This window comes from Monomorium pharaonis, chromosome 9 (genome assembly GCF_013373865.1).
Source record: "Monomorium pharaonis isolate MP-MQ-018 chromosome 9, ASM1337386v2, whole genome shotgun sequence".
Classification (NCBI taxonomy): domain Eukaryota; kingdom Metazoa; phylum Arthropoda; class Insecta; order Hymenoptera; family Formicidae; genus Monomorium; species Monomorium pharaonis.
Genome location: NC_050475.1, coordinates 771,844 through 786,238, shown reverse-complemented (window position 1 = coordinate 786,238; position 14,395 = coordinate 771,844). Strand labels below are relative to the sequence as shown.

General features: G+C 42.1%; 1 protein-coding gene across 3 annotated transcripts; it reads left to right on the top strand.

Moving 5' to 3' along the window:
- Positions 1-52: 52 nt before the first annotated feature.
- LOC105834443 lies at positions 53-14,037 on the top strand. 3 transcript variants are annotated; one of them, XM_028193500.2, is made up of 8 exons: positions 53-1,320; positions 1,905-2,439; positions 2,601-3,622; positions 3,697-4,561; positions 4,830-5,179; positions 5,598-5,970; positions 6,184-6,251; positions 6,383-14,037. In XM_028193500.2, the coding sequence occupies exons 2-8, from the start codon at positions 1,987-1,989 to the stop codon at positions 7,392-7,394; spliced, it is 4,143 nt and encodes a 1,380-aa protein (XP_028049301.1). In that variant the 5' UTR covers positions 53-1,320; positions 1,905-1,986; the 3' UTR covers positions 7,395-14,037. The 3 variants fall into 3 exon arrangements, with proteins under 3 accessions (XP_028049301.1, XP_012532382.1, XP_036148316.1); XM_012676928.3 differs by having other exon boundaries at positions 6,181-6,251; XM_036292423.1 differs by having other exon boundaries at positions 53-1,509; positions 6,181-6,251.
- Positions 14,038-14,395: the final 358 nt, after the last annotated feature.

Genomic DNA, 14,395 nt, shown 5'->3' with positions numbered 1-14,395 from the left:
GGAATAATAATAGCACTAAATTGATGTAGTACTATGTTTTTCTATTTACTTAGATTTGTAGATGTCAAGATGTGTGCAGTTGTTGCTACAATATTTCTTTGATAATTTAACGCACGGTATACCATTGCTAATAATTATGCCAGTAAAAATAGAATTTTTTAATAAAATAGACTTAGTATATTTAATTAATGATTTGTTAATAAAAATTATTTTGATTAACTTTTGATTAATAGAAGTATTAAATACTATATATAAAAGAAACTTAAGATTGCAATATATGACTCATTTCTGAATTTAAAATATATGTGAATATATTATATATATATATTGACTTTAATATACAATATTTTCTAGTTTTTATTTTAACATAGATTTTTTAATACAGAATCAAATTGGAAGATTATTGTTACAACTTTTTAATAATTAAATCTTGAATTAAAATTTTTAGAAAGCAAGTTTAGTCGAACTTAAATGATGCAGTGTATTTTACAGTGTATGATGCTTAAGTGTATTTTGTTATTTAATTGCAGTTTCAAAGAGTGTGCGAAAAAATTTTATTTTTGTCTGAATATTTAAAATTTTGAGCAAACTCACACTAATAGCAAAATAAAAATCAAGTATTTTTTTCATGTACTTCTAAAGTTTTGAGTGGAACCCCTTAAGTCTTTTTATTTACATATTTTTTGTTTTTCAGCTCTTGAATCATATAACATCATCTCCAATCATCAATATCTCTTATTAATTGTAAAATTGTTATTTTCTTTACTTATAACGCGGGAAAAGAGGAGTCGAACTGTTTGTCAGGAGTATGAAATCAGGTCATGACTTTCGGAACACCTCATATTAGGAGGAGCTTAAGAAATCCGTTCTTTTTTAATTCATAGGACATTGAGAGAGACATTTATAACGGGCGTCAGCAAAATCCACGAGTGTTAGTGGCATTGTCGGAGAGCCGACGATATACACATAAGGACACTTATACACGTATACGCGTACTAAGGGAGACAGGCGCAATACATAGAGTATGCCACGAGCGCGCTCGTGTGGACCACGGGATGCCACAGGGGTGAAATTTAAAGGGAGGGGCTGCTCTCGCGAAAATGGCCGTTACGCACGGAGTAGATCGTCCGGGGGTGGACGAGTGACGGGGCGGCTCATCGTCCTCCGTGCCCTCCGTGCCAATTGACCGAGTGCCTCGCGACGATTGACACGGTTTGCCCGATCGACGGCTATTATGCGGTGGTGGCCGAAAAGCGATCCCTGCTTTGCTCTTCTTAAACCCCCACCAGACGCGCGACCTTCTATCCCTTCCGTCAAGAGGTAAGGTCGTCTCTGTTTTGTGCATCCGCGTAACGCGCGTACGAATTACAATTTTTAGAATATGACTTAGAATCTCTCCCCTCCGAAGTGAGTGCACAACGTAACGCGAGATTATGTGCCCGTTTGTGCCGAAAAAGTTATCTTGACACCTGCAAAAAAAAAATGGAACAGGGTAACTATCCCTAGCAGGTGAAAGATAATAAATCTTTATAAATTATATCTATTATAAATCTTAGATATCAATTGTTAAAATATTAATAAATTATTGTTATGAGTTTGCGTCTTCTTTACAATATGTACAAAAAGTGGAATATTTGTTTTTTATGGCAGTGTATTTATAACAGTATAATATATATATATAATTTTGTACTGGAAGAATTCTTCACAAAAGTATAATTTAAAAATAATTTAAAATTAATTGTACATTGTGTGTATGATAATATCGGTAAATTACTGACAAATATTTGTTGCTAGAAACTTATCTGTCACACATGTATTAATGATATATTAATGACACCTATTAAGATAAAATATCAAAATAATATTAAAATTACAATTTTTTAAAATAATATTATTTCTTACAGATTAGGCCCATGCTTTAGCAATGTATATCAAAAAAGCTAAATAGAAAAAGAGGAAGGGGAGTATAAGGAAAAACTGAGGAAGATGCCTGGCTCCTATACAAGAGTTGTAATTCTCCTCTTGTTAGGGACATCTGTGTCAGTATCCGGTACTTCGGATGCTGCCAAGTCTCTGAGAGCGGCGAAGGCCAGGCTTAGATCATCTTACGCGTCGTGGCGGATAGTAGTATGTTTAACACAGCCTCAGACCCCTTTCAAGGCAGACGTGCAGAAAGCATGGGAGGAAGCGAGATTGGAATCTTTTCACGCAGACATGGATGTGTCATATATAGAAACAAGGATGGCACCCATGACAGATTCCTTGTTATATCCCTTGTCAGTGTTAAACAAATTTTGTACAGACATCGAAGGCGGAAAGACAGTATTAAGCCTTATTATAGGGGGAGGATCGGCAGCCAGATTTCTCGTTACGGCTGCCGCTGCCTTGAATCTTCCAGCTCTGTGGTTACCGTTTACGCACAGAGACTTTCTTCGCCAGGTATATACTCACCTTCACAAAATTCGCTTGTTAATTCAATAAATACATTTTTCTTTATGTTATGATAGCATTTATCAAATTCGATAGAATGTGATCTGATTATATAAATTGTATGATTATTTCGCAATATAAAAATTAAAGCGATTACTTTTCGTTTGCAGGGAAATGTTGGCCGGTTTGAGAGCCGCATAGGTTCGAGCCCTAAAGAGGTCGGAGCGGCAGCTGCCGCCTTAATGCATCGGGCTAACTGGCATGCGTTCACCCTTCTTATTGACACTACTCTCCTTTCCGTCACTCATCTTCTACAAACGAATCAGCCGACATTGACACTTCGCGCGGTTATACATCTACCGACGAACGATAGAACATTGAGATTGAGGCTGAGACGAGTAGCCGAGGAGAACGGCAGCGGTGGGGTTGTAGTGATGGCTTGCGACCTGAGCAACGCCCGGAAAATCCTTGGTGCGGCCGGCAGGTTCGAGATGCTCTCGGGCAGATTTTTATGGCTCTGGTTGGATCTCAAAGCAGAGTTACGACCGAACGAGCCCAATATTATCAGTTCGCATCTCGTTCATGGTTCGCGTTTTGCTGTTGCGGCCAATGACAATTCACCATTGTTAGATCGAGCGACGAATCTCGCGTCCGAGGATAAGCCACCGCTACAACCGCTGAACCCCCTACCGAGTTTGGCTAACGACATACATCGACTACAAGAATATAGGTGGCAAGACGAGAAAATCTTGACTAAAAGAGAGGACAAGGGATTTAATTTTGACGACGAGGAAGATGTCGTGAGACTCGCGAGTGATAAGGAGCTTAATTCCAAAAATTTCATGCCAATTGGGATGCTGGCGCTCAGACCGTCCGGCATTAAGATTATGAGCGGCGATACCATATTGTCCAGAATGTTGCGAGAAACCTCGCAAGCATTAGATGAGACATTTCTGGAAACAAAGACGAGATTGAGTCGTATGCGTGACCTGCAGCTCAAAGAGCACTTCGTCCCGGAATGCTTCCCGGATCGTAATGCTAAGTTTATGACGAGCGACGTAAGGGAGAACGTATCCGTGACTTTGACGAACAAACTGAGGAAATACATGGGACAGATCTCCAGGGATAAGGCAGAGTTCCAGTTGCTGAATTTGCAAGCCATCAGGTTTCCAGGGAATAAGACTCAATTGAGGTTTCAGCTCGATCTTAAGATATTCATATCTATCGGTAGAAAGTGGAATAATCAATGTCATCAATGTTTAACAGGTGGACCAAGGTCGGCACTATCAAGGGAGGCAGGGAGGTCCGTTTAGATACTATAATCTGGCCAGGGGGCGGCATTATGCCGGCATATCTCGAGCAGGGTGGCGAGAAGATCGGGATGCCAATTTATCGTATCGTGACCGCGATGGCGTCGCCGTTCACCATGGTCACGAATTTGCACGAGGGTTTCTGTGGCGGTCTCACCTGCCAGCAGGGTAACACCATGGTGTGTTGCTACGGTCTTAGTATGGACCTGCTGACTTTGATGGCGCGTGAACTTGGGTTCCGTTTTAATCTGTACCTGGTGGAGGACGGGCTGTTTGGCAAACAGAACAACCGGAACGGCACTTGGAACGGCGTGATAGGCGAGCTGGTGTCCAACCGGGCGCAAATGGCGTTTGCGGCCTTGAGCGTGTCCACCAATCGTGCCAAGTTCGTGGACTTTACCACGCCGTATTACTTCAGTGGAGTGAGCTTCCTTACGGCGCCACAGCTACGTTCTGAGATACCGCTGTTTGCGTTCTTGTTCCCATTCAGCACGGAGTTGTGGATTGCCGTGTTCACATCGCTGAACCTCACCGCAATTGCCGTCGCGCTTTACGAATGGTTCAGCCCGTTCGGCCTGAATCCCTGGGGTAGGCAGCGCAGCAAGAACTTTTCCATTGCCTCCGCGCTGTGGGTGATGTGGGGCCTCCTGTGCGGTCACCTGGTGGCCTTCAAGGCGCCAAAGTCTTGGCCTAACAAGTTCCTTATCAACATTTGGGGCGGCTTCTCCGTTATCTTTGTGGCCTCGTACACAGCTAACATAGCCGCCCTTATTGCCGGTCTCTTTTTTCATTCTGCAGTGAGCAATTATCATGATAAAAGCGTGAGTATCTGTTATAAATTCTTTTTATAAATACGTGAATGTTTATAAGCGAGTTGATATAAGAAGAAATAAACGAAAAAGTTTTTTTATAATAAGTATTATTAATTATTATTTTTCGTGTCAATTATTTAATAATAATTATTTATTCAATTTATGGACAAAACAGTTTGGAACAAAGTTTAAATGCATGAAAAAAAATTTTACTAATTTTGTTTAGTATACAGTTTTCAATTACGGATTTAAGGCTTTTGGGTGCATTATGTTACAGCTGTTGTCACAGAGAGTTGGTGCGCCCAGAGCTTCCGCGGCTGATTATTACGTGCAAAAAGCAAATCCGCAATTATGGTCTCACATGGCTCGATATTCTTTGTCGGATGTTGCTGAGGGCGTGGAAAGATTAAGAAACGGTACCCTCGATATCCTGATCGCGGACACGCCAATTCTGGATTATTACCGAGCGACCGATAACGGTTGTCGCTTGCAGAAGATTGGTGATACCATCAACGAGGACACTTATGCAATCGCGCTTACGAGAGGACATCCTCTGAAGGAGAGCATATCCAAAGTTATAGCGAATTACACGAGCAACGGGGTGCTCGACATGCTGCAGGAAAAATGGTGAGCGATACGCAAAAATAAGCGCAAAAATTGGATAATCGATATCGGTTCGCGTGCGAACTTTCTTTTTATTTGCGCGATAACGGGAGCGTAATAATTACGTTAGAGGAAAATACATTAAGTGATAAATAAAGTTCAACGCGCAGAATATATGAACTGCTCGAGAAAAATACAAGCAAGAGTATGTTGTTTATCTCATCAAAAACTTATGTCAGATGAAAAATTAACTTATTTGGAGAATTACATGTGTTCAACATTTTATTTTATACATGTATACAAAATACAAATGTAATATATGCATTAATTTTATATTTTATATATTTTTATGATATAACAATGCGATACCGTCAAACAGTAAAAAAAAAGATATAAAAATCAGTCTGAGGTAAACACTTTATATAAAGCGAGCTAATTCCAGGTATGGCGATCTACCTTGTCTAAACGGTCGACTAGGGATGGACGCGGCGTTTGATGCCGAGCCTGGCGGTCAACCCAGGCCGCTGGGAGTCGCGTCCGTTGCCGGGGTGTTCTGCCTGCTCGGAATGGGTGTGGTGCTCGGAACCATTATACTGGTGGGAGAACATCTCTTCTACAAGTACACGTTACCACGATTGCGGCGCAAACCGGAGGATTCCATTTGGCGTAGCCGCAACGTCATGTTCTTTTCGCAGAAGCTGTACAGATTTATCAACTGCGTGGAGCTGGTCTCGCCGCATCATGCCGCCCGCGAATTGGTGCACACTGTGCGACAGGGCCAGATCGCCTCGCTTTTCCAGAAGAGCGTTAAACGAGTGCGTATCCGTCAATTTTCTAAACGGCCTTAAGTTCGCAGACTTGAATTTTGATAAAAACGCACTTTAAAATAAGTATTAGAAACTTTCGAGATCTAACTAGTTTTCTAGTAGAAACTTGTCTGTAAATATTGAAAATTTATGTTTGCGAATTTATGGAGAATATGCACACTTTGATTTCTAAATATCTACAACGTTTCCATGTTCTAGAAGGAACATGAACAACGTCGTAGACGTAAGAGCAAAGCGCAGTTCTTCGAGATGATTCAAGAAATTCGAAGGTAAGGGAATGCAATTTTTTTAGGAAACAATTTTTTTCAAAACACTATTTTTCATAATCTATTACATCATAGTAATAAGAAAGAGTATTGGAGAGTGCAAGAGAAATTACTGAATATCAATTATCTTTTAGAGTACAACAAGAGGAGAAAATTGAGGCGGTAAAGGAGGAGTCTGATACCACCAAGACAATGAAAAAAGACGAGAAACTAGGCAAAGGTAGAGAAAGGAGTCGCAGCAAGAGTCCGTTGATGCCTCGAAGTCCCAAGCGATCGGAGAAGAGCAGGAGCTCGACAAACCTGTCAGGGTCCCGCCTGGGATTGTCGCCGGTGAGTCTCGACGCACCGATGAAGCCGCGCGAGTTTACGCTCAGCAACACCAATTTGCGCGCGAGAAGCCCGCTAGAGACAGTAGGCCGTAGATTGAGCCACGGGGACGGTGGCTCACCGCCGCCGCGTCTCGGTTCTAGCTTTGGCGGCAGTGCCACATTGCGCCCGTTAGCACCTGCCAGAAGCGATTCGACTAGTGGTGTTGTCACGCCGACCGTTCGTCGTGATTCCGCCGCCGGGGGCGGCGGTGTGCCGACGCCGAGATATTCTCGTAGTCCGGCAAAGCGAGGTCAATCCTTCCCAGTGTTCGCCACTCTGAGACCGCCGCACTCGGCTGGCTACCAGGCGTCGAGGAGCCCGCTGTTGTCGCCGAACAGCGAGCTGACATCTGCTATCGGAAGGAAACTGTCGCGCGAGTGGGGGTCCGGGACTATCGACCTCACTAGGTCGTCGGAGGCTATAGGCAGCGGTAGTGGCGGCGGCGGGGGTGGTAGTAGTGGTGGTGGTGCTGGTGGTGGTGGTCGTGGTTCAACGTATACCCTGAATCAGGAAATGACGCTTTCCTTGAGTCGTTCCACGGGCGAGGAGAAAGAGGCTCGAGAGGAAACGTTGCCAATCAAGAAACCTATACGGCGTGCTAGAAGCCATGAGAATCGCGACAGTGGTAAGCTGATGGCGGACCTACCGTCGCCGAGATTGACTCAGCCGGTGGTGGGCGGCCAATTTGTCAGCGAGCGAACCAAGAAGCAGCTGGATTCTGAGCTGAAGGCCATTTTAACTGCCAGGGCTCACCACCGCGATCTGCATCCCCCTTGATAGGAGACCGCCCCGTACTAAGTAAGGGAGAGTTCTTGAAAGCAGTTTGGCTTTTGGAGGATCGCTGAGCCTTTGAGGGGCTTTGATTGATTTTAAGCAATATCAGATTTATAGGTCAATTTGTTAGAAAAATCAGACAGTTTATCAGAGAAATTAAGAAATAGCCAGAAATAGGCGGCGACGCGGGTAAACGAAAAGAATTTTCGGCTATTGGAATGGGGGGAAGGATGGGATAAGAAAGACAGAGAAAGGATCTCTTTGATTGTTCATACGTTGTTACGTACATTGATAATATAGGATAAACAAAAGTGCTATAAACTCTAGTAGTGATGTCTTAAATAGGTAGCGAGACACATATGAGTACTAAGATATTTTCTTGTTGACATTTTAACTCTACATTAACCGGCAGCCTGGGTGAGTCTCTCTCGATTGCTATGGTATCAGATATTGTATTGCTGCAGCGTTTCTCAACTCCGACGAATTCCTTCGTCACGATCAGCATTAGCACGTAGTGTGGATAAAGCTTTTTGAAATTTATCGGTTCTCAAACCAGTTTACGCAAAAAAGGCAAAAAAGAAAAAAAAAACGTTCGCCAAGTCAAGTCTGTCCAAGTTTATCGAGCGGGTCTCCATCCGCAATCGTTCGCACCACTGACTCCTAGCGACGGCGATCGATTAGCCGCACACCCAGCGCACGAATACAACGAATACTACGCGATGATTTATGGACGCAGCATCGGGCATCTATTCCCATTTATCTCCGTTTCTTTCCCCGCGGCGGTGACGATGGCGGGGAGATGGGGGCGTTTCGCTCGCGAACAAAAACTCGGACAGGCTACATTTCTAGATAATCGTTCCCTTGGGGGCGCAATGTAAATATCTCGAGACACAGACTGTCACTTCTTCGATTTCTCGTCTCTGTACGAATATTGTAAATACAATGGAACTCTTATTCGACGGATACTCCGCCATAGGCAAGCGCGAAAGTTGAGGAACGCTGACTCTATCGAACCTCGTCGAATATTGGACTGCATACTGCCACTACTTTAATAATTTCTGTGACTGCGGAAGGAGAGAGACTCGCTCGATGGACTCTCGGCGTAGAATGACCACTTACCGCGAGATAATATGCATTAAATCTTATAATTATCGCGCCAAGAGGAGGGGAAGAATTCTAGCAGGAGGCTGACGGAATTCTAATCGACATAACGGGTTATTTGATACCGGAGATCGGGCCCGGCAAGGAAGGACTGATGAAAGGAAGATGAATATTACTTAAACAGAAGGATCTTCTTTCTCGCAGCCACGTCGTGGATTCCACAACGCGACGTCTCGCAATATTATCTCCAATAAGGCAGTACCAAACGTCAGTATTAAATATTTCGCGATTCGACTTCGACTGTTTGCTCTCTCAATGCTCCGATGTGTAATAGAATGTATGTTTTAGCTAGATAAGCGCGCGCCGGGGTCCGGTATCACGCGATGTACTTGCTCGTTCGTTCGTTCGCGACCGCGCGACTTGGTAAACCTCCGACCTCGCCCGCGAGCTGACGAGTTTACCGATTCCTTCCGACGGTTTTACTACTAGACTGATAGGATCGAAATTTCTCATTCAGGAATTGTAAATTGAAACATTAATCGGAATTGAATAATTGTTACTGATCGATGTGCATGTCTCCCATCTTCGTCTATCGAATTCTTTCGATTCACTTGATGAAAAAGGGGGCGAAACACACTCACATCTAGTCTCATTATTATTCAACTTAGGCAAGTAGAATGTGGATGTGCGCGGGACTAAAAAGATAAAAGGAAAGAAAAGGAGGAGCAGGAAGAGGAGGAGGAAGACGAGATTCGAAATTAAATTACTTTAAAGAGAACGGGAAGAGATTCGTATGAGCGAGGCCTTAGAGGAGTAGTCGTATCCGCCCAAAAAAAAGATACTTTACTTAAAACTAGTACTGTACTGTACTCGAATATTTCACTACGTTATATTGTACGATAGAGATATATAATAGACATTTAGTTTCATAGCTCTCCTCGGTAGAAACGCTATATTGTATTCAGAAAAGAAAAACTTAAAAACTAAATTCCTCGTCGAGTCCTTAGTAGGGTAGATCTCTCCGTGTGTGAGTGTATGTGCGATTATTTTTTTCCCCACCAGGAAACGCGCGGCGGCGAGTCGCTGTCGACCGTTGCCGCCGCCGCTGCCGCGGGGGTGGACTACACTTTTCCAGTAGAGCTAGAGCGTCATTGTCCTCGTTAAGTAGGTCGTGGCTAGGTAGTCCCGAGGGTGTTTCCCTCGGTTTCCCGCGTGCGTCAGCGCGACGCGCCCCGACGCGATGCCGCGTCGCGCTGAAGCCGCGCGCTACGAAATCGATGAAAGTGTCCTGAATGATCGCACCCATGCGAGGGAGTCACCGCACCCGGGTACGCGGAGTTCCAGGTTTAAGAAGTGACGCGTTGCCACTTTATCGTTTATCTTGCTTTTCTATCTGTAACGGTAACGAATTCAGCCATTACTTTTATCGTTACTTTGGTATTACCCTTGTGCCTATTTAATAGATTTGCACACTTTTTCAGAGCGCAAGTACAATCGGCATGCCAGATGCAATGATTGCGTATATCAAATGCAATTGTAAATTTTATTTTATTTTTTTAAATATTTTATATATTTTGAATATTGTGAAAAATATTGTGCACATTTCAGACCTTAAGTCACAATCCAATAATCATTGCCATTATTGTCAATACTAAAAGTCTATGGTAAAAGTATTTTGTTACCGTTACTAATTTTAAAACGTGTTATCGTTATTTTTTACTTTTTTGTAATGGTACTAGTAAGGTATTAGATTTTAAAGTTACAGCATTTAAAAATTGTTATTGAAAATTAAAACTCCAAACTATATAGCAAGCTTTTTTTTATACGTAATGTATATGTGTATGTAATGTGAAGTAGAAATCCTCAAGTAAAAGAAGTCACTGTTTAACTTTTGAAAGAATCTATTTTTAATTTTCAGAAAAATGCATCTATCTCATTCTATCTTAAGCGTTTGTCCATATTTAGGACGCGGTGTACAAACTTTTACTTGAGGATCTCTAGTACCAACTATAGATTTTCAGTGCTGGCAGTGAATATTAGAATTCTTAATAATGACGTTAGTGTTAAGAAAATGTTTAATAAAAATTATTGATAAAATTTGTGCGTTTGTAAATTGCAATCTAAATTTCTATAAAAATATAAGAGTATATTAAAAGATATATAAAAATATTATAATGTAATGAAAAATTAGAAGAATTGTTAGATGAATTTAATATAAAGAAAGGCTTGATAATTATACCTTGGAGTTTTAAGTTTTAATATTGATTTTTAAATAATATAACTTATTAAACGTCTTCTACTTTACAAAAAAAGTAACGAAAAAGTAACGGCAAGGATAACGCGTAACTTTCTTAAAGTAACGTTCCCACACCCTTAGATACACATGCATGCATCACGCACGCAAAACGTGGCACGCACCACGCGTCGCGCGTCTCGCCTACATTTTTCAAAGACACGTGGTGTTTCTGCGAACGCTCAGCTCGCCCGCTTCTCTCATCAACCCCCCAAAAAACACTTGCTCGTCTCCGTCACATCCCCTTCCCCCCGTGATTGCTAGGACTTCTAGCTTGCCGAAGGCGAAGTTAGAACGGACCTTTCACGAAAACTGCAGACTATACAAGGCGTAATCTGTGCTGCAATTAATTCAGGAAGTGATCAAAATACAAACATATAGGGGGCCAGTCTAGAGTCACCCGCGCCTAAAGAAATCAAAGATAGACTTATTAATTTATATAAGCTGTATAATTCTCCTCGTATAACGTGTGGGTTCTGCCAGTAATTTGGTTCAGTAGGGCTCTCTCTCTCTCTCTCCCCTTCTCCATTTTCCTTTCATCTTCGATCTTCGTTTTCCCGTCACGTTGTTCCATTCTCACGAGCCGGGGAAACCCTTTTTCCTATCTGCTCGGTGTACGCCTCTCGAGGATTCCTTGTACATAATCTGTCCTCTACTAGAGATACCCCTGAAGGAACACTATTGCACTGAATTAAAGGTCGAGCCCCCCTACTTCTTTGTGCGCCAACAAGAGCCTGTGTTAGACGTCACACGCACGGAAAGATAAGAGCAAAATGCACTTATCTCGTTGTCGTCGTCGTCGTCCTCGCGAGAGAGCGACCTCCTTCCGAGCACGCCATTTTCCGAGGCACGATTGCAATAACCCTGTCGCGATAACGACGAACGAGGAGCGGGATTGGGATTTGCAATTCTAAATCTGTAATCTCGGCGTAACGATTCTCAGAGAAAGGGAGAAACGGGGAAGAGATGTACACAGACGATATACGCAGAATCTCAAAATAATTTCCGAAAAAATTTCCGTCGCTCTAAATAAATAAATATTGGTATCTGCGCTCTCTCGTTCGATACTTAACGAGTATTATATTCTTCGAGGGTTGATCTCATTGCAATATATAATATATTGCTGTACTCTCTTATCAATATATATATATATATATATATATATTTATTTATTTATTTCCATGTACAAATACATATGTATCTGAAATTGCCGGCCTATAACGATACACTCGTGGAGACATTCCACGCATTTTTTTTCTCCGCGATACACGAGCCGAGATCGCGTAGAGTGCACTCTCGCTCTTCTCTTTCCAAACGCGGGTATTATGTGCAATCACCTTAAATGCAATCATCTACGCGAGGAAAAGAAAAGGAATCGCCAAGCTGGACTTAGGTAGACGACGAGCGAGGACAGGAGGAGAAAAGAAAGAAAAAAAAAAAAAGAAAAACGAGAAGCACAAGCGAACACACCAATTAAAAGCAAAAGGAGATTCCGTAGGTTCCGAGAAACGCGGATCGAGTTATCGGATCATACGATTGATTCGCTTTCATTATCATTATACATCGCGTTGATTGATGGCATCATGTATTAATTCACTCACTGACGGGCAATAAGATTATTCTACAAAGCACTGCCATAATTTGAACTGTTATTTGAACGTTAATTTTCGAATCCTGCCAAGTAATACCACTATTTGATATCGTCGAAACGAAGAAAAAAAAACCGAGTCCTACTCCCTGCTGAGTGATGAATTAATATTGCAAAATGTATGATGCACAGTCCGCTGTCCAGCGTCTACTTTCGCGAAGCGATATTTCGATCTTACGATTTTTTAATAACCGACACAACTTTCTTCTTTCTTATTCTCTCCGCAGACAGCCAGATCTGTCCGAGGCAGAGTTTGGCAAGGTGTCTGCTACAAATCTTGTCGGCGGAATGCCAGCGGAAAGAAAATGGAATTTGCTAATGGAATGCGTTGGCGGATTGTCAGCAGAAAACCGCTATCTCGCTATTATTTAATTGCTATACGTTCCACGATACACATTGTTAAATGGTACATCTCACTGAATTGAATTTGTTCCAGTTAAATGAAATTGCGAAAGGACGGATTTTGCTCGATTTTCACTGGCGACCTACCACCAAATGCAGACTCCGCATATTGATTTGTCGCAACGTTCTGCTGACAAACTGCTAGCGTGTCGCTAACGTTTTGCTTACTTGGAGCAATGAAAGTGTTACGTTGTAAGATTCCAATTATTTTTTTCGTGCTCCTTAACGCGTCAACGCACAATCGCTCGACGAGAAAATATTTCGAGAAGTCTTTCGGAGACGAGAGCAATTCTCCACTTCTTAGCCACAGGTTTTTTCCCCTTTCCGCAGTATTGCGACATCTTGATTTGTCACTTGGTAAGGAGGGATCGGCTATAAGCGTATAATGTAACGCGTTAGACTGTACGGAATAATTAATCGTAAGAGAGAGATTAACATAGCATGTGGCTCTTCCGTTCGTATAACTCTGCAAAATAAAGAGAGAAAAAAAGAAAGAAAAAACATGGGTTACCGTGGCGTAAACCTCGTTTCTCAACGCTGCACATTTTATTAAACGCGAACGCGCGCGCATTAGGCGACATTTTAATCCTCGAACGCTCGTGTTTGCCCAGCTCGTTCTTATTAGCTCATTACTTGATATATATAAATATATTCATTACTACTCCTTCCCTCTTTGTGCATTTAGTAACTGATGTTACGGCTTTACGCACAGAAGCAGAGACCTGGCGAAGAAAAAAAAAGGTACGAAGAAAAGAAAAAAAAAGAGAACAAATGGAAAACGGGAGACTTCCAATTTTTATCCGTCGCGTTCGCGTTACGGATCAACTTGAAGTATTAAACACGATAAGACTGCGTCCTTCGCGATAACGAATTGCTCGAGGATTAAATGAGCGCGCCAAGATTTTACATACGCGGCAAAGACGGAGAGATCACGCTCTCCCCCCTCACCCCTCTCACCCCTCGACGATTAGCGATACCGATAGCTCGGCGTCGATATAAGCACAAACGAAACAAACACACGATGACGAACGAAGGAATAAGACGCCACGAGGATCCCTTCCAACCGCGGTGACTTGTTGGCGTACGACATTAGGATAGGTTCCTCGTAACCTACCTCGTCTCTCTTGTTACGCCTACTGCTACACTGTTATTGTTGATGAGAAAACTCCATATTAATAAGAAATAAATATATTATCTCAAAATGTAGTTATAATATATATTCAAAATACTTGTGTGTGGGTGTGTACGCGTCCTCATCCTCGTCCTCGCTTTATTTTATACGTAAAACGTAACGAATCAAACATAATAGAGTAGTAATATACGTTATAGAGTTGTAAAAGATAAAAACGTCCTGTCGATTTCCTCTGACCCTCGATTTTCGTTGAATCTGACAACACTTGAATTTTCTCTTATTTCTAATCCGATGAAAGATATATATGTTATGTATTTATAACATTTGTTAATGAGCACATAATTATTATCTCTTACTCTATAACATCATATACTTTTATGTGTACACCATTAGCACTTCGTATTTAGCTTTTCATGATCGTACATTTT

Bases quoted from the DNA above. Each gene is read 5' to 3' on its own strand.
- LOC105834443 (XM_012676928.3), top strand. From the start codon at position 1,987: ATGCCTGGCTCCTATACAAGAGTTGTAATTCTCCTCTTGTTAGGGACA. The intron at 4,562-4,829 runs GTGAGTATCTGT...ATTATGTTACAG, and splicing joins GCAATTATCATGATAAAAGC to CTGTTGTCACAGAGAGTTGG. The intron at 6,252-6,382 runs GTAAGGGAATGC...ATTATCTTTTAG, and splicing joins ATGATTCAAGAAATTCGAAG to AGTACAACAAGAGGAGAAAA.